This window comes from Lycium ferocissimum, chromosome 9 (assembly GCF_029784015.1).
Source record: "Lycium ferocissimum isolate CSIRO_LF1 chromosome 9, AGI_CSIRO_Lferr_CH_V1, whole genome shotgun sequence".
Taxonomy (NCBI): Eukaryota; Viridiplantae; Streptophyta; class Magnoliopsida; order Solanales; family Solanaceae; genus Lycium; species Lycium ferocissimum.
The window spans coordinates 44,357,874-44,378,236 of record NC_081350.1 but is presented as its reverse complement, the minus strand read 5'-3'; the positions used below and the strand labels follow the sequence as shown (position 1 = coordinate 44,378,236).

The following is a 20,363-nucleotide window of genomic DNA, read 5'->3' as shown; positions in this document are numbered from 1 at the left end:
CCTCTAAATAACCTCCACGTAACCACATATTATTAATTTAATATTAATATACTTTTTTAGGTTTTGTCCCCATCCTGTTTCTTGTATTCGGTTTTTCAGAACTCGGACTTGAAACACTTGATTAAGAATGCAACACTTATGTCATCCACCATAATTTTTTCTAGTAGTTAATCTAATATTAATTGTTAATGTAAAAAATTCTTTAGACTATTAAGTAATTAAGTCAGTAATTTTAAAAATAAGACATATTGCATGGTATATCAGGTAAATGTGATAACGATGGTGTAAGAAATTCCTTACCTTGCCCGACGATACGTATAACATAAACAAACACGGATTCAAGATTTGTAATTTCATGGTTCGTGCATTCTGGGATAGCAACCTCAAATCTAATATTTATTCATATTTTGTGAATTTTTTAACACGTATATTGAATCTATATACCCCACAAAGGGAGGGACAAGATCTATGTATATGCTATCATCCCCAAACCTCACATGTTAGATTACACTGTATATATTGTTATTGTTATATATTTATCTACAACGTCTACCCGTTTGGCCATGAAAATTATTCACTTTTTTCCGGAATATTTTTTCACTTTATGATGTTTGACCATAAAAATTTCAAATGCAACTTGAAGTTGTATTTGGAAAACAACCCAAAACTTGTTTTCACTTTTTTCACTTTCAATACATTCAAACAACTAAATATTCTTTGCATAAACTATAACCAAACTTCAACTCCAACTCCAAAATACCAAATAAAACGAAAAATAGCATTTAGTTTTCACGGCCAAACGCCTACTAAATCAAGACCGCACACATATATTATTAAACTCTACACCCACCCCCGTTAATAAACTCAAATATTAATATACACCCTACCCAAACCTCCTCTATATAACCATATCTCTTACCATTGATACTCCTCTACTACCACCACTACTACAACCACCACCCTCAACCGTTTGCCGCCATAAAGCTCCACCATACAGGAAGGAGCTATATATATGGGATGGAGGCTAACAACAATAATAATATTATTGCTCCATTTGTTATGAAAACATATCAAATGGTGAATGATCCAAAGATTGATGGACATATAGCTTGGGGAACAGCAAATAATAGTTTCATAGTTGTTGACCCTTTGGATTTCTCTCAAAGAATCTTGCCTGTTTACTTCAAACACAACAACTTTTCCAGCTTTGTTCGTCAGCTCAACACTTATGTAAGTGTAATTATGTGCTAGTTCTTGAATTTTTAGATTCTGTTATCTTTAAAGTTACTGCAAATTTTCATAAAGTCAACATGTCTTTTCATGTCTTATTCTATTCGATTTGGCACGGCCAAATTTAGAAGTTCTAAACTTGACGAGTTCAATATTAATGTTCTTAAAATTGAATTTACTATAGTTTTGTACTTTAAGAGTTTTGTGTTAATATTTGTTAAAATTTTACTAGCAAATTTTCACATAGATATCTATGTTTTGTATTGAAAATAATGGATTCAGTTGTCATGGATATAATTTGTTTTATGGAAGATCCATTTTATGATTTCAAATGGGTTTTATAATCTAAAAATAGGTTAAGGAATTTTATGTCTAAAAATAGATCTTAAAAGAAATACGGGATGTATACATCTACTTAAGGAGTTACTGTTTTACTTTTTTGAAAACATGAGCATAGTTTGATTAGTCAAAAAGTTACTTTAGTGACTTATTTTTATAAGTTGAATGACTAGAAAATACCATATTAAATTGTATAACTTCCTCTAAATATTTATGCTCTTAAAAAAAAAAACAGAGTGTAAATTTGATTTTGATTTGAGTTTATTCATGATGAATGAATCAGGGATTTAGAAAGGTGGATCCAGATAAATGGGAATTTGCAAATGAATGGTTTTTAAGAGGACAAACACATTTGTTGAAGAACATAGTAAGAAGAAAACACAGCAGAAACTCATATTCATCAAATCAAAGGCAAGATGAAAGTGAAGATGATGATATTATAACAGAAATTTCAAGATTAAAGCAAGAACAAAAAGCTTTAGAGAATGAAGTTGAAAATATGACTAGAAGATTAGAAGCTACAGAAAAAAGGCCACAACAAATGATGGCTTTTTTGTGTAAAGTTGTTGATGACCCTGATATTTTACCAAGAATTTTGATGGAAAAAGAGAGATCCAAAAGGCTGAAGTTAACAAATTCCGAGAAGAAAAGGAAACTTATGATTTCGAATTATTCTACAAGTTGTTGTTCAGTAAAAAGTGAAGAGGCAGTGGTAGGGGCAACATCGTCATTTCACTCTCCCGACGCGAATTTCGATAAGGATGCATGCTGTCAGTCTTCGCCATCATCAGATACGCTAAGTGGTCGGTTTTATAGACCAACTTTAACAGATGAGGGACAATTGGCACATAACAGTCGGCCTATGATAACTTATGAACCAGGGACAATATCGTCAATTCGCTCTCCCGACGCGAATTTTGATAAGGATACGTTTTGTCATTCTTCGCCATCGTCAGAAACGCCGTCCGTGTGGACGGCGTCATTGAGCCAAAGGAAAAATATAGGTGGTGGTCGACCGATGATTTACGGAAGTAATTGTCCTACTATGTCTAGTTCATTGTCGTCGGGCTCGTCGGACAGTGGCTGTTTCGGGGCGGCGCCAATGGATAACAACTTTTCCGGTTACGACTACGGCGGCGGAGGAAATGTGGCGACGGAGGAGGCTAGTCCACCACCTTATCCATTTTCTTTATTAGGAGGTGGATTTTAGTTTAGTCACATGATTTAATTATTATGTGACCTATAGTTTTTGTAGTTATTTCTATTCATTTTCATAGTTTCCCTTTTATTTATGTACTACTTTACAAATCATGTATCTGAAAAGTGAGACCTCCTAGTTAACTTTTAACAATAGGACTAATAAAACTTGGCTAGGGAATACAGGTTCATTTTTGTAGCTATGCTTTATAATTTTGCTAATTTTAGGATAATTCTGTGTGAAGTTTGTATATTTTATGAATGATTAGCAGGAATTATTTCAATAAAATACTTTGTAGTTTAACATTCTGCACAGGATAATGAAATGTTTTTTTTTTTTTTTTTTTTTTTTTTAATGTTAATGGTGGGATAAAGCATAATCTAATGTATGCTATTCACCATGATAGTATGTTTATCAACCGTTCTTTTGTTTCATTTTATGTAAACTTATTTGATTATGTATTGAATTAAGAAAGAAAAAAATTGTAGTCTTAAGCATATTAAGACCTTTGTTGGGGCATAAAATCATGTCAAGAAGATCAAAATTGTAATTCCAAAGGAAACTGCTTCAAATATAAAAAAATGTCATTGTTTTGAGATAAATTAACCAAAATAACTGAAAGTGAAGTATTACCCTATACCCGGGGCTTCTCTTATTGGTGATAAAAATGAAACGTACCGTGTTATTTATATGATACGCTTTACGCTTTTATTTGATACATTTTACGCTTTCAGTTTTAGTGTGTACCAAAATATCAGGATAAAGAATAGAAGAGGGCTATTAGATTTATTTGTGACCTCGAAGGAGTCTATGAGGTGAAAGTCCGTCGTACGGTTTTGTTAAGGCCAAACCCATCGCCAACCCCTCGTGGTCGTTCACTTCTTTCACTTGAACACCTCAAGTGACCTTTGTTCCATTTAGTCACTTCAGGTGGACAACCTATGTTCCATTTAGGCATTTATCGCTGAGTTTCCAAATTAGCTGAAGCGCGTGTTGCCAAGCGCCTCTTACGTGGAAAAATAAATGAATTCGTATGGGACACGTGGATATTTTTTTTTTTAACAAAAAAAAAATTATTTATTTTTCTTGAGAATTTCTATCCACCCCCCCACTTCCTGCGTCTTCTTCACCAGAAATCATCCCCCCCCCCCTCCTGCGTCTTCTTCACCAGATCCCCCCCCCCCCCCCCCCCCCTCACACCCTCTTCCTGCGTCTTCTTCACCAGATCCCCACCATTGCAATTTTTTTTTTCCGATTCTTCTTGTTTATCTCTCCTTCTCAACACTTCCTCCATCCCCCATCCACCACCACCTTGCCACCGCAACACCACCACCAATATCCAACCTTCTCCTCCTATCATTTTTTAACGCGGCAAGTTAAATATGTATCAGGAAAAAAAAAGTAAAAAAAGGATATGAATTTTTCAAAACTCAAACTCCATCTCAACCTCCTCTTTTTAAGAACTCAAATTTAAGTTCAGCAACTATGGCTGAACAGAAGAGCATTAGTAGTAATTCAAAAAGTCATAACAAGGTTGAGTTAAAGAGTATTTTTGCAATATTTGACAAGAACAATGATGGGTACATAACAATCAATCAAGAATATGTATGGCTTTTGATGATATTTTTATAATTGCTCCTTATTTCTTAACAATTTAATAAGGTCCACCAACTTTTAATTTCATATTTTTAAGAAATTTGGAGAAGGAGAAGTTTGGAGAAGAGGGCTGCCATTTTTTCATAAATTTGGAGAAGGAGAAGTGTGGGAAAGAGGGTGTGTGGGACCCCCATAACTAAATAAAGAAAAGAACCCAAAAAAAAAAATAGTTAAAAACTAATAAAAATATGTTCCAAACTTCAAAATAGCATTTTCATGCACCTATTTAATTTGGAACTCACCCAAATTGCCATGTCAGCGATAAGTGCCTAAATGGAACATGGGTTGTCCACCTAAAGTGTTTAAATGAAACAAAGGTCACTTGAGGTGTTCAAGTGAAAGAAGTGGACAACTACGAGGGGCTGACGATGGGTTTGGCCTTTTGTTAATTACGCTTCTATCTTTGAAGAAAATTTAATATTATTTTTCTACTCTTAACAACATAATTTTAAAATTATAGTATAATTAAAATTTATATTAATAGTACATATTTCAAAAAATCGTATTGCATTTTTTAAAATTTATTCCTAATTAAACACTATTATTACATGAAAATAAAGGGAGTATGGACAAAAATGATAAGTAGGTGGTGCCGTGGTGGTGGCTCAGGTTGCAAATGGGACAATAGCACAGCTCACCCAATGAGTGTAAGCCATATATGCAATTAAAGTGCCTACTCTGCTCCACTCAATGATGGCAATTGGTAAGGCTCTCACCCATTGGCCACAATTCAATTAAAAAACCAGCTTGCTCTATATGATGTCCCCACCTGCATGTGAAGTTTTCCTCTTTGGTAATTCCACTTTAGTTTTATTTTTTTTCAGGTGTTCAGGACTCGACTATTTGGATTTGTCAAAAACAGTTCCACTTTGAGGATAAATACTCCTTATTAACGATGACTTCATTCTCAAGGCTTGAACTTCATATTTTTAATGAAATGGAGAATGATATTTTATCATCCTATCACAATCTTTCAATATTTATGTTCATTTTGGTACAAGTATTTGAATTTGTGTTGAAAAATTCTACTTTGAAACATAACGCAAATACCCTTATTTTCAAAGCTCGAACTCAAAATTTCTCACTAAAGATAAAACGGTACAGCCCACCCACCACGATCTCTGGTTTTCCCCACTTTACCGTCTACATACTTCATGCTCACATCTTTTCTTTCATTAGTTATTTTCACCACATCTTTTTTGCTGATGTATTTCTCAAATCTGTTTTGAAAATCACTTTTTTGATTGAGGATCTTTCGAAAACAGCCTCGCTATCCCAAAAATATAAATAATTTATGCATATATCCCAGATCTCACTTATGGAATTACGTGGTATATAGTTATATAATGTCGATTAAGACACAATGTTTTGTTGTCCCTTTCAGCTAGCCTGGTTTCCACCGCCTCTTGTCACGTGAACAATGCGTGACACTTCCACAGTTGTAAACTCTCTCTATTGGTATATGATGAATTTTCATTTTACTTCTCTTCTTTTCCTTTTTTGGGCCCAAGCGTATCCTTTTAGCTCTTTTTCTATCATATTTTTGACATGTAATCCTAATGGCCGGGCTCTCTTCGTCTTCTACATGCGAAAAGTCGTATTATGAAAGATTGTGATAGAGTTGTAAGTATTTTTTTATTTTTAATTAAAGTCGTCTTTAGTAGAATATGTTTTACGTTTAAAGTGGGATTTTCTATGCAAATAGAAATTAGTTAGATCTTAAAACTGATATCGAAAATCGTGTGAGAATTCAACAAAAGAAACTTACGAATAGTGATGAGAATTTCATGAGTCTTTTTATTATCTCTCTCCTTATAAAAGAATAAACTTTCATATAAAAACAAGTCCCAACAAATTGTGTCATTAGGGTAAAATGTGTTATGAAGATCAAATAGTTTCTTATAAAAAAATTATTGATCTTTTTTCAAATCGATTAAAAAAAGTATATTCACTACAAGAAAGTATAGAAATAGCAACAAAAAATTTAATATCGTATAAAATTAAACAAAAAGAATAATTGATATCCTTATAATGTCAGTTTGGTAGTGATAATATTTGAGTGCAAAGTATATAAAAATTTAATATCGTAGTAATATTTAATTATAACAACCAAATCATTTTGGTACATTTTTTCATATTGTGTTATATCATATATTCTCTATAAAAACATTATAATGTGAGGGGATGGTTTGGAAAAAAATTAAGAAAAAAGATAATATTTGAGTTTGATCTCACAATCTTATATACAAGACTTAACCAATCTCTCACATAACGATATGTGTTCGTTCTTAATATTAGATATTTAATTATATACAACTAAATCCTTTTGGTACATTTTTTCATATTGTGTATATATCATATTGTTCACAGTTTTGGTTAAAAAAACAATGGAAATATCAAACCGAATAAAAAACCGACATTTGGTTTGGTTTGGTTTGGTTTGGTTTTAAATTTGGGATAGTATTTGGTTTGGTTATGGTTATAGTAAAAAATAAGAAAAAATAACCGAACCAACACATAATTATATACATAAAATTTATAATTATTTATATGTATAATATTAACTTTTCATAAATAATTAAAGATATTTTATACCTTTTAATTAGTAATTTAATCTACTTATTTTTAAGGTATAAAACCCAAGTCTTAACCAATGCTCCTCTAATAAGTCGTATGCATTAAAAAGTAAAATCTACTATCTCTTTTCATTTTCATTTGGCATGTTAAAAGTGATATATGTTTTAAGGATTATATAGAATAGAGAGAGAATATTTGAATTGTCGTAGGTGATCATAAATTGAAAAATCGGATGGCCGGTGGTTATTATTTTACTTGATTTGGTTATGGTTTTAGACATTTGACCCAAATTTTTATATATGGTTTTAACCAATAATATAAACCATGAACAAAAAAAAAAAAAATTAGATAAACAACTCCGTCATAGAGAAGTTTGATTATATTTTTGTAACTGTATCTTAAGTGTATACTTTTAAATTTCAACTCGTATGTCGTCCATTCACATACTTATCTTGTTCTTCTTTTGAACCCTCAGGAAAATCCACAGTCGCTTCCCTTTGGGTATCCACTAAATAATTTGCTCACTGTGAAATACAAGAAATGTAAACCATACTAGGCAAGACCGATGTTACGAGCTCTGACAAAGAAGGTTGTTAGCGAGGGAAATCGATTTCATGTGTGAAATCACTTACCTAACAACTCAGCCAACCCTTGCGGCGGGTCATACTTATCTTCTTCTATAGAAGGATCTTAGAGTCCGAACCAAAATGCCCCCAAAAATATCACTTTGAACCAAAATACCCCAACCAAAAAAAAAAATGTTACAAAACTACCTTTATTACTGCGCTAAAGCAGTTCACGGAGAACGGAGCTAATCGCTTTAGCGCGATATTTTCTTGCGTTATAGAAAGGTCGTTAAAAAAAAAAAAATTATAACGCGGTAAAATACTGCGTTATAGAAACAGTACCAAAAAAAAAAAAAATTGGCCAACTTTATTTTTTGAGACACTTAGTGTTTTTTTTCATACTTTGACCAATGATTAGTCGTGTGTCAAGACTTCGAAACGTTAATATTTTATATAGAACCTGATATTTTTTTCTACGTACAATAATGTAGGATCAATACATCAAGGATACGTAAACGTTCGGATCGTCATTTTAGGGATTGAAAAGATGCCCGAAGTAAGTTTTGTTTGTAAACTTTAGGTTTAAGTGTTCTATATACATAGACGTCCATTTTTGTTTGAAGACTTGTTGTCATTAGCTTAAAGTTTTTTATTTTTAGGATTTAGATTTAAGTGTGTTATTTTTTAAAGCGTAACTCTATTTCGAATATACACTGTTTTTTGCGCTCGAACGTCCGATTTACGTGATTTTTTTTTTTTTTTTTAACATATTCGAAAGAAAGTTATGCATTAAAAAATAACACACTTAAGGAACTTAGTGTTTTTTTCCATAAAAAGATTGCAACATCTTATTTTAATAAATCTTTTCTTTGCAACGATTAGTATTTTTTTCATACTTTGACCAACGATTAGTCGTGTGTCAAGACTAAAACGTCAATATTTTATATAGAACACGATATTTTTTTTGCGTACAATAATGTAGGCTCAATACATCAAGGATATGTAAACGTTCGGATCGTCGTTTTAGGGGTTGAAAAGGTACCCGAAGTTAGTTTTGTTTAAGGTTTAAGTGTTTTATTTTTTAAGGTTTTGATTTAAGCGTGTTATTTTTTAATCAAGACATAATTTTATTTTGAATATAAATATAATTCTAAAAATATAAGGAGAAAAACCAGTTGTAACGTGGTCATAACTTTGCGCTCGGACGTCCATTTTACGCGTTTTTTTTTTTTAACTTGTCTATTTTTTCGAGATCTATGCGGACAAACTGCCACAAGGCAATTTGGCTGAGCCAATTTTTTAAAAAACACCTTTTATCCCATTCAATTTCAATTTTCCCCCAAATTGGCCTAAAATTTTCAATTTTATTTACTTATAAGATGATGATACGCAATAGATTTCAACGTAAAAATCCCGGGGTAATGTAGCTGTGAATGTCAATTTCACTTCTGCGGTTTTAATTTTTGAAAATAAAGCTGACTAATTTTCTTGACATATAAAGTTGACTAAAATAACCTTATAGTCAAACACTAAATTTTTTCAAACAAAACTTATTTTGGGCACCTTTTCAACCCCTAAAATGATGATCCGAACGTTTACGTATCCTTTATGTATTGAGCCTGCATTATTATATGCAGAAAAAAATATCAGGTTCTATATAAAATATTGACGTTTCGGAGTCTTGACACACGACTAATCGTTGATCAAAATATGAAAAAACACACTAAGTGTTGAAAAAAAAAATTGCCAAATTTTTTCTTTTTTTTAGTGCTCGCTATTTTCTTTGTGCTATATATAAAAAAAATATATATATTCTTTAGTGCGTAAAGCAATTAAAAAAAATACTTTATTTTCAATAAATCTAAACCCTAAAAATAAAAAACCTTAAGCTAATGATAACAAGTCTTCAAACAAAAATGACGTCTATGTATATAGAACACTTAAACCTAAAGTTTACAAATAAAACTTACTTGGCACCTTTTCAACCCCTAAAATGACGATCCGAACGTTTACATATCCTTGATGTATTGATCCTACATTATTGTAAGCAGAAAAAAATATCAAGTTCTATATAAAATATTGACGTTTCGGAGTCTTGACACACGACTAATCATTGGTTAAAGTATGGAGAAAAACACTAAGTGTTTCAAAAAATAAAGTTGGCCAATTTTATTTTTTGGTAGTGTTTCTATAACGCAAAGATTTTTTGTGTTATAGATTTTTTTTTAACAAACTTCTATAACGCAAGTTAAAATACTATGCTAAAGCGATTAATGGCTTCGTCTCCGTGAATTACTTTAGCGCAATAAATTACTGCGCTAAAGGTAGTTTTGTAATATTTTTTTATTGGAATATTTTGGTTCAAAGTGATTTTTTTGGGGACATTTTGGTTCCGGACTAAGGATCTTACTTATAAGATTTTTACCAGCCAATAAAAATATTTGGACAAAAGGGTGTAAAATCGAGAATCTAATACTGTCAATGGATTAATCAGAGGGTGGATCACGTGGTCCCAATTGTGGGGCCTAGAGGCACGTGGATGGGGCCAAAGAGAAGATCCACATCACTTGAAACAAAAGGAAAATCGGGCCCAAAAGATGGACAAAAGCATCTGTCTTTTATCTTCAATTTGGGTATGGGTTGGCCCAATCAGATGCTTGAGCACCCACGTGCGATGGCCCCAATTGGGAGGGCCACGTGTAGTGATCCAGTGGAGTCAACTAGCTTAGGAGTGTATTGTGAAATGGGGGACCCCACCTTTGAATGAATAAAATTTTGATATATAGTCCAAAAGTGAAATCATTATCATTGTGGTTTGTATTGCAAAGTGATTTACCAAATTTGTTTACATGGTAAAATGATAAAAATGAGGTCATAAAATACTGATCAATACTTACTGTAAAAAGCATATGTATCATGTGATTATTATTTAGTATAAACGTTAAATGTCGACTATTTTTTCTTTATTTAAATAGTATTGTTTGAGTCGGTGTGTGCAAACGAATTTAGTAGACAAATGGGGACATAATTGGGTGATTCACAAGAGTAACCTTCAAAGTGGATTGTCTTGTATTTTTGACCCGGTTTGCCAAGGACAAAATTTCAAGTTTAAAAGGTTTTGATTTTTGACTTTGAAGGTTTATTCACGGAGCAAGCGTGGGTCAAAAGTTCGAGACTATCAATCTTCAAGGTCATTGGGTAACTGCTTGGAGGACGGTTATTTAAGACATGCATAATTGAGACTTACAAAGTATTTAATGTTTAGTCAAGTTATAATCAATTTCAGATATGTGAAACTGAAGTTGAAAATCTCAAATTTAAAATTTGAAACTTTAGACATACGTGTTCGAAGTTGATCTTGTTAAAGCTTAGCTTCAGACCTATATATCTGATTTTAAAGTTCTTTGAATGATACTCGTCCATGTATGTGTGAAATGCCCTAATTAGAATGGCCATGTATTGTGATCCAATTATGATCAACTAGCTTACTCATGTATTGTAAAACCAAGGACCCCGTCCATCGTTGTGGTTTGGATCGCAAAGTGATACGTTCATTTTTTTTAATGCGGTGGTCAGTATCTGTATTATTGTTATTATTTTCCTTTTATCTTATTCTTTGATTTTATTATTACATGTTTCATTTGCTTTAGTTATCATAATATTGTTTGTTGTCGATACTGTTCCTTTCTCATTATTTTCAGAATTGCTTCTTCACCACTGTATTCCCTTTCCAGCATAACTTTGATATCTTTCTTAAAGGCGAAATCTTTCGGAAACAACCTCTCTACCTCCACAAGATAAGGTAAAGGTCTGCGTACACACCACTCTCTCCAGACCTCACTTGTGGGATTACACTGGTTATCTTGTTGTTGTTGGTCAGTATTTGTATTGGGACCTGATTAAATAGATTTGGGCTGGAAAATTCCACATAGAAGGTTAAAATGACCGCCGGCAAAGAAAACTCTCTACCCAACAATGCTCAAATTCAAAACCCCTTATTAAAGATGAATCACTACTTGTTATTCTGCTACCATCCTCGTAGGTGATACATACACAATTACCACATTGGTTTACATTGTAAAATGCTAGATTGAGGTAACAATATATAATTAACATAGTAATTTTATCCGCGCTTCACGCGGTTGCAAAAATATCCATGAATTCTTTATAAAAAATCTACAGGCTGCTTTGAGATAGAAAACGCTTATAAAATAACATACATTCAGGTTAAGTTCTATTTTTTCTAGAGAAAATGCTTCTAAAGATGTAATAAAGTTAATTATATATAAAATGAAGTGTATTTAACGTTTATCTAACATAGAAAGATCCAAAAGGAGTATTAGAAAAAAAATAACCTAAATTAAACTTTAAATTACATAACCTCATCTTAAAACTGCAAATAGACAAATAAGAAAATTAAATTAATGTTGTTATCTACGTTGTCTATTGAGAAGATAAATGAAATACAAACATATTCATTAGCAAGGAAATCATTCACAATGGCGGGTAAATGAAAAATATTTTTTCTAGTAAATAGAGAACTATATCGAAAAGAATATAATAAGAGAAGTGCGAGGAGTCCAAACTTCAATTGAAAAAAAAAATTCGTAATATTATTTTAAATGGGATAATTCTCCTTTGCTCGATAGGAATAAAATGCTTGCATCTTCTTCTCATGAGCTTCCCATGCAATCATTTCCCCCGGCCCATTTGTTCGTATTTCACTATAAAACAAAATTGAAATTCGTTGTAAATTTCGTTGCTAATTCGTCATTAAATTGCTCATAGTGCTAATTCGTCACTAAATAAGATTACCAACTGATTTTGCTGTTTAGCAGTAGAATTCTTCCATTGCTAATTTCTATTTCTTAGTAGTGTCTGAAAATCAAAGCCACGAGGAAAAAAGTTACTACCATGTACATCTTATCTTTTAAGAAATTACCTGAGAATCTAAATAAATAAATTGCTCTTCCCAAAATATATCTTGGCACCACTAAAATAGAGAATTCCATCCTAAAATAAGAAGAAAAATAAAACTAATGATTTACTCACCCTATATTTTTCTGTAGTGCAAATCTAAAGAAGCACGGAGAACGGAGATAACACATGAAGTAATAAAATAGGGAAACAACAAATGATGAAGATGAAAAGGCATACACATTAATATGAACCAATTATTCAGTTTAATTAGAAGGTTAGTGGTCTTTACACGTTCTGCCTTGAATTTATAAAAGAGCACGAAATTGAAAAAATAATGAGAGTAAATTATAAGGAATGAGAAAGGTTAGGGTAATAAATATCAGATGTTTTATGACAATAAAATGAATCTAAACGTCTTTCTTTTAAATGTTATAGAAAGTGTTAAATGTATCACATTTAATTTAATATAATTATTAAGATATTAGTAAGAGAGTTAAAGGAGTACATTGTTTTTTTATTGTGGCACATAAATGGAAAAAAAAATGAGAAAAATGTCCAAAAAAAAGGAGAAAAAAGATAAATAAACATAGTAGACGACACATCACGTTATGCGTATAACTAATTTCATATTATATATGGATTTTTTAACGGGCGAAGACATTACAAGTTTCAAATTGAGTAGCCAGAATAAATACTCTTAAAATATGTGGTATGGGGACAAAAGTAGAGCTAAACGCCAAAAGAGTAAGTGATACGTGTCGCCAAATAATTGTAATGAGGCAATGAAGGTGATTGTCGGCTGGAAAATGGGAACCATGTGTTTAGGCTTTACGTAATGCTGTTTACTTATAATACTAAGTTAAAATAGTATATTAATAAGTGGTTAGAGATGATCCGCGTACACCTAGGCTAATTTTTAACAAAGATTAATCTTTTACTACTAATTAATTACATTTGCTCCACTCTCTACTCTCCACTAGCTTTCCTTATTTGATCCTCAAATCAGACCTACTTCATTTAACTATTTTTCCCCCCATATTTTTATTAAAAAGTACATATATTTGTCAATGTACTTAAATAAACTATATATGTGTTGTCTCAATGATCTTGCTTCTGACACAAGAGCCATCAGGTTATCAACAGCTTTTAGTGTATTTGCTTGGGCATTAGATACCTAAAGACTAAAGAAAAAGAAAGAACAGGAGGGATTTATTGTAAATAGTACGACAAATGGACTCCCAATACGAATAATTAATTTCAAGAAATCTGATTCAAGATTTACTTGAACAAAGGTTCTGGCTAGCAAATCGACCAATGGGAATATGAGACATAATCGAATGGGAATATGAGACATAATCGTTTTGGGCGAGCAGTAGAGATCATCATGATGTGTGTTGACTTAAGAATTCAACTACTAATAAAAAACTTTTCCTTATTGAGCATTTGAAAGGTTCTGACTAAGCAAATCGACCAATGGGAATATGAGACATAATCGTTTTGGGGGAGCAGTAGAGATCAACATAATGTGTGTTGTTATAATAACCCACGTTTCTCTCTAAATTACTCCATTCTAAACTTTTAGAAATACTTTCAAATACTAATAATGAAAACTTTTCAAGGAAATATAAAATTATAGTATGCGTATATACAATGGAATATAATGAAATATATCCTTCATAAATTAGAAATACGTTATATTTAAATTGGGACGATGAAATGGATTAAGGCCCAATAATCTTTTTAAAGGGATCCCGATGAGAGAAGAGATTGATTACAACTCGATTTTAAATATCTTTGAGTTTTTGTGGTGGCGGTCATGGTGATCTAGTAAGATGAAGATGATGGTGTGGTTACAAAACAACCAGCAAATGTAAAAGTTTTATATATTTATACTTAAATATACTATACTATATTACGAAATACCCACTTCATCTCTCTCCATAAAAAACACATTTGAACCAAAACATTTATGCTTTTTATACTATATGTATGGAAGATATTTTGGGAATGGACAGGGTTATCAACATTGTGAAACAACACAGACCTAGATTGGAAAACAAAATTGCGTTAGAGATTTGGGTATTGATTAATGATAAAATTGAGAGAGAAAAATATGGAGGGTCGAATAAAATCTCTTCTCTCATAGGGATGTGTGTAAAGAGAGAAAGATGCAGGGCGGGAGAGGGAACGGAGAGAGAGAGAAGAGAAGGGTGAGGGAGAAATAATTTGAGAGGTGAAGAAAATCCCCATTTTAAATTGGATGATGTGTAATTTAAGAAAATATTTTAGTTATGAATAATAAATAAAATAAAAGGCTGTACACAACCTCCCGAGGCTATTTTAAATTGGGACGATGAAATGGATTAAGGCCCAATAGTCTTTTTAAAGGGATATTTTATCATATCTTTCGTAAATCACACAGTTTTATATATTTATACCCAAAAAATATTATAAGTACATGTATACTATATGTATAATATACATATTATTGTATAGATTTTGTAGTTTGGCCGAAGGGACTTAAACGAAAGGATCCCCATTTTAAATTGGACATCTTTAGGCTACTTTTAGGCCCAAAGTTACATTAGGCTGTACACAACCTCCCGAGGCCCAACTCTTGGAAGGCCTGGTCGTGGATTTTTCAAGCTCGTAAATCACACATTTAAATTTTACCCAAAAAATATTATAAGTCAGTATTTTTGTTACTAAAAGTGTTTGGAGAATGTTAAAAATACTGTAATCAAGAATATTACTACCTCAATTCCATTTTATGTGGCAAAGCCTCATACATCAGAGAACGATTCTCAAACTATATAATTTTCGGTTTGAATTTTGTGGCAGAAGTAAGTGTGTTGAAAAGGTTTCAATTGAATCTCTTCTTTCGAAAATTATCCGGATTTGAGTAAAAACAAACTTTTTTGTATATTTATAAGTTGTTGAATTTTTTTAATAGTTTAGTGTGTTGACTTACTGAGCAGGTTTGCATTGTTTTTGAATTCCCTTATTACGATTTCTAATTTCGCCATTATTAACACATATTCTTCCGATTTTTTTGAAATAAAATTTGCATACTTACCTAGAAAATACCTTAAGTCACATCAGTCATCACTTAACAATTCTCAATTTTCGATGTGATTGTTATTCATTTGTAAAACGTCGGCTTTATTACTTTGCTTTCGTTAATTTTGTATGCCGGGATTGATACTTCATTAGTTTAATGTTGTTCACTTGTAGCATACTACCCATGTTTTTTTTTTTTTTTTTATTATTATTTTTGAAAAAGTTTATCTATATGATATTTGCGTAGGCGGATAGAGTATATAATCAATCGATTCAGTAGACACGAAACATAAATATATACTTGTGAAATCGCTTAAAATTAACAAATACTAAAATTTTGAACTCATCAAATTTAAATTCTAAATCCGTTTATGTGTATGAGAAACTCAACTAGACCAATTTGAATTCGAGCCAGGTGGTCCGCTAGAGATAAAGGTTCTTGACTCCCAAAATTCAAACACACAATCTCTGATAAAGATATTCTAATAAAAGGTGCAATTATACCCTTCAACTTTGCGATTTAGAGCATATATATCACTCGTTAAAAAAGTAGTGCATTTATACCCCTACCGTTTCAAAATGGTGCAAACATACCCTTATCGTTACAAAATGATGCAAATATACCCCTGCCATTAGGGGTGTACAAAGTAAACCGGCAAACCGCACCAAACCGATAAACCGAGTCAAACCGAGAAAAAAACCCGACTAATGGTTTGGTTTGACTTGGTTTAGTGTTGAAAAAAAAAAACCCGACCATAATTGGTTTGGTTTGATTTTAACTAAAAAAAGTCAAATCGAACCAAACCAACCCGACATTACATGTATTCAATTTTTATAATATTTTATACATAAAAAAATTTATTTGTAATGTAATATATAAATATTTCTTCAAACTTTTTCGTAGTTTTTTATCTATTATCATATTATTCATGCTTGAACTTAGAATTTGGCTATCAATAAGTTTTATATCCTATGGATGTTGGTAACTCAAATAAAGTCCAAACCAAAACCAACTCAACACTAGTGCTAACAAAAGAAATTCAATTCACCACTAGGAATGACAATAATGTTGGATATCTATTCTTTAGTTTTGCATAATTGATTTAGAGAGTGAAAATACATATCTTAAGTTTTTTTTCTTTGTCATGTAATTCATATTTATTAGCCGTACTTATTTTAGCATGACTTAGTATTTTTAGATTACGGTCATTTTCTTTATGGCTTGTTAATTAGCAATATTTATTTTAACCGATTTTATAAGCTTTTGTTGAATATTTTAATGCAATGTCATCATTCTTCTCACATTTTGTTTGTTTTTTCTTAAGAAACACCTTAATTATATAGTTGTATCTTACTAGGACTAAAGAAATATTTGAAATAAAAGTTATGTTTTATATCAAGACTATTCCGGAAAAAAACCCGAAAAACCGAATAACCCGAGAAAACCCGAGGTTGGAAAAACCCGAATTTTATTGGTTTAGTTTGGTGTATAAATTTAAAAACCCAACGCAATTGGTTTGGTTTAGTGTTTAAAAAATCCGAACCAACCCGATCCATGTACACCCCTACTTGCCATTACACAAATGGTGCAAATATACTCTTTTCGCTGACGGATTTTTTTTAAAAAAAAATCATTTAGCTTATTTTTAATTAAAAAAAATGTAGCGTGGCTTTAAAAAAAGTCTACCCATTTTTTCGAGTTACATATTTTTCTAAAGCCACATGTTAATTTTTTTTTTTTTTTACTGGTGTGTCAGGTTTGGTTCATTTAAAAAAAAAAATCCACGTGACTTTAAAAAAATAATTTTTTTTAACCGAACCAAGCCCGACCCACTAGAAAAAAAAAATTACCATGTGACTTTAGAAAAATATGTGCACTGAAAAAATGGGTAGACTTTTTTTTTAATTAAAAAATAAGCTAAATGATTTTTTTAAAAAAAAAAATTCCGTCAGCCAAAAAGGTATATTTGCACCATTTTGTAACGGCAAGGGTATATATACACCACATCCCTAAGTTACTTAATTCAGTATAAAATTCACCAAATATCCACTTTCAGCCTGTATAATTTTATCATGAAATTCAAAATTCTACAAGTGAAGTTTTAGTATATCGCCTTAAAAAAATTCATCTGTGAAATTTTAAACTCTATGATAGTAATTATTTTTCAATCAGAAAAGGGCCAAATATAACTCTGTACTATTGAAAAAGGGCTAGATATACCCCTCGTTATACTTTGGGTCTAAATATACCCTGTCGTTATACTATTGGTTCAAACATACCCTCCTCCGTTAAAGTTTTCCACCTTGGACATTCTATCCTACGTGGCAATGATATTGATGAGGTGGATGCCACACGTCATTGCCACCTCATCACCCCTAACCCATTTTAGTCCTCCCTTCTTCCACTACTAAAAATTTCATCCCCTCCATCACCATTACCGCCATATTATCCTTCAATCCCACCTCTAATCCCAACAAGTTAAAGTGTTACGTATAACTCTGAACAAAAGGGAGTAGTCAGTTTAGCTTTTCTTGTCTCAAGCACCTATATAATGTGATACTTTATTTGAAGTAATCACACAAAATTTAGAAGATACTGCCACCATTTTTTCACCAAGAAGGCGAAACAAAGAGAGAAGCACAACGTTAGAGTACTTGCCAAGAGATTCCAAGCCATCCTCAGAACCAGTATAATCACGAACAATATCAACCACTAATTTTTTCACCTAAAGTAATTGTTGAAACTTACATATGCCAAATAAGACAACCCAACTCGAAACAATTAGCTGCAAAAAAGGTATTAATTACCACCAGTTCAGTTCCACAATTAGTTGGTAATGGTGGCAATGATGGTGGAGGGGGAGAAAATTTTAGTGGTGGAAGAGGGGAGGAGTAAAATGGGTTTGGGGTATGAGGTGGCAATAACACGTGACATCCACTTCATCAATATCATTGCCACATAGGATACAATGTTCACTTTGGACAACTTTAACGAAGAAAGAGTATATTTGAACCAATAGTATAATTGCAGGGGTATATTTAAACCTAAAGTATAATGAGGGGTATATTTGGGCCTTTTCCAATAGTACAAGGGTATATTTGGCCCTTTTCCGGTTTTCAATTACAAAACTGAAAAGTCACATGTCCGCTATCATTCTTCCCTAGCTAAACCAAAGGGATCTAAACTCAATATTAAGCTTCACAAATACTCTGCTTTTGTAACAGTTTCAAACAGAGACAAAGATATATTCAGAGATTTTGGGCTGGCAATCTGGTTGCAAATATAGCCCCTCTTTAATATACATACCATATAAAGGCTTATCTATAAACAAAGAAGTAGACCCCTACTATAAAAAGGCCTCATAGCCCATGAGCTTTTTCTGCTATTTTTCAGCATTTCAAGCCCCAATAAAATACCCCACCAATTAATGCAAATCTTTTTAAAAATAAAATAAAATTAAACCTGTCATTCTTCTATTTGCATATAAATTTCCTGTTTGAATTTTGAATATAGCCTGCATGCAATTACTCAAAGAGGAATGTCATGGAATGTTAACCCAAAAAAAAAAAACCTAAAAAACAGTCTACAAAATCTATGTTCCAAATGTGCTCATTGGCCCTATATCTATGTATAATGTTACATTGCTTTCAAGTGGTCAGAAACAAGGGCTAAGCAGTTAAAGTTTTGCAGGCCATAAGTCTGCAAATCTTTAATATTTTATTCAGTTAATGATTTTGGTATCATTCTCTCTGAAGTTGTTAAGCAATTCCTCTCAGTATTTCTAATTCCATTGTGTCTTCCTTTTCATTTGTATTTTTATGGAAAAACATGGCCACTATTACCCTATTGCAGTAGTAGTACCTTTTAATTAATTACTTGAAGCAGACATTTCAGTTTCTTATTGTAAAGTGGTAAAAAATGACATGTCTTTTTCAATGCTTTTTGGTAGTGGAAACTGGCAAAATTTGGATTTTCAGACTTTATGAACCTCACAACCTTAGCTTCATTAGTTCAAACTTTTCAAATTATTTGTCTTTTCCATCATTATTTTTCATGTAAAACCTTTTTTGTGAGAATATTTTCCTTCGTACAAACACGCCATATGTGAGACAAGTTTAATTTGCTTACAACAATAAGTAACTTTTCATATCAATGCCTAATATAGTTAGTTTGAAAACAGTTTTTTAACCTACTATAACATGTTATATTATGGTACTAGTGTAAATTTGTTATTATACTATTAGTGCAATAAAACTTACTAGTACTGTAATTTCTTTTTAATACTATCAGTAGTTTATGGAGACATCAATAAAACCAGCTAATTAGTGCTTAATTATGTCATTTTATGTTTGGAGTTGAACAGAACCTTACAAAATTTCTGTACGTTTTTTGCCTCCTTGTTTTTCGACACATTGGAAACAAATGGAATATATGTAGGACTTGTATATCTAACTTTGTTTCATAACATTACAGAATAGAACAAAGTATATTCACCTAATGCATACTAATGTGTTTTGTCTCTTTTACATACCAACAATAAAATATAATAATAGTTTTTAGTACAATGTTAGAAATATATTGTCCTCATGTTTCATACAATATAATCAGGAACATATCCATTAAATTTAACAAATGCTAACAAACCAATCAAGTTGGGATTTTTTTTAAATCGATTTTCGTTTTCTTACCGACAATTGTTATTGTTTGGTTAATAAGGCACAACAATATTTTCTTGTGAAAAAAAAGAAGAAGAAGAAAGACATTGATTTTCAAAGGAATTCAAACTTCGAATTAATATACCTAACCATTACTTTTC

General features: G+C 31.7%; 1 protein-coding gene across 1 annotated transcript; it reads left to right on the top strand.

Annotated features, from left to right (window-relative positions):
• The first annotated feature begins 877 nt into the window (after positions 1 to 877).
• On the top strand, positions 878 to 3,075 carry LOC132031015 (heat stress transcription factor C-1). Its single transcript, XM_059420850.1, has 2 exons — positions 878 to 1,230; positions 1,853 to 3,075. Exons 1-2 carry the CDS (start codon positions 1,018 to 1,020, stop codon positions 2,777 to 2,779), a joined length of 1,140 nt encoding a protein of 379 aa, XP_059276833.1. The 5' UTR covers positions 878 to 1,017; the 3' UTR covers positions 2,780 to 3,075.
• The last annotated feature ends 17,288 nt before the right edge of the window (positions 3,076 to 20,363 follow it).

Excerpts from the sequence above, each read along its gene's own strand:
- LOC132031015 (XM_059420850.1), top strand. The coding sequence starts at position 1,018 with ATGGAGGCTAACAACAATAATAATATTATTGCTCCATTTGTTATGAAA. Across the intron at positions 1,231-1,852 it reads TTCGTCAGCTCAACACTTAT|GGATTTAGAAAGGTGGATCC; the intron begins GTAAGTGTAATT and ends TGAATGAATCAG.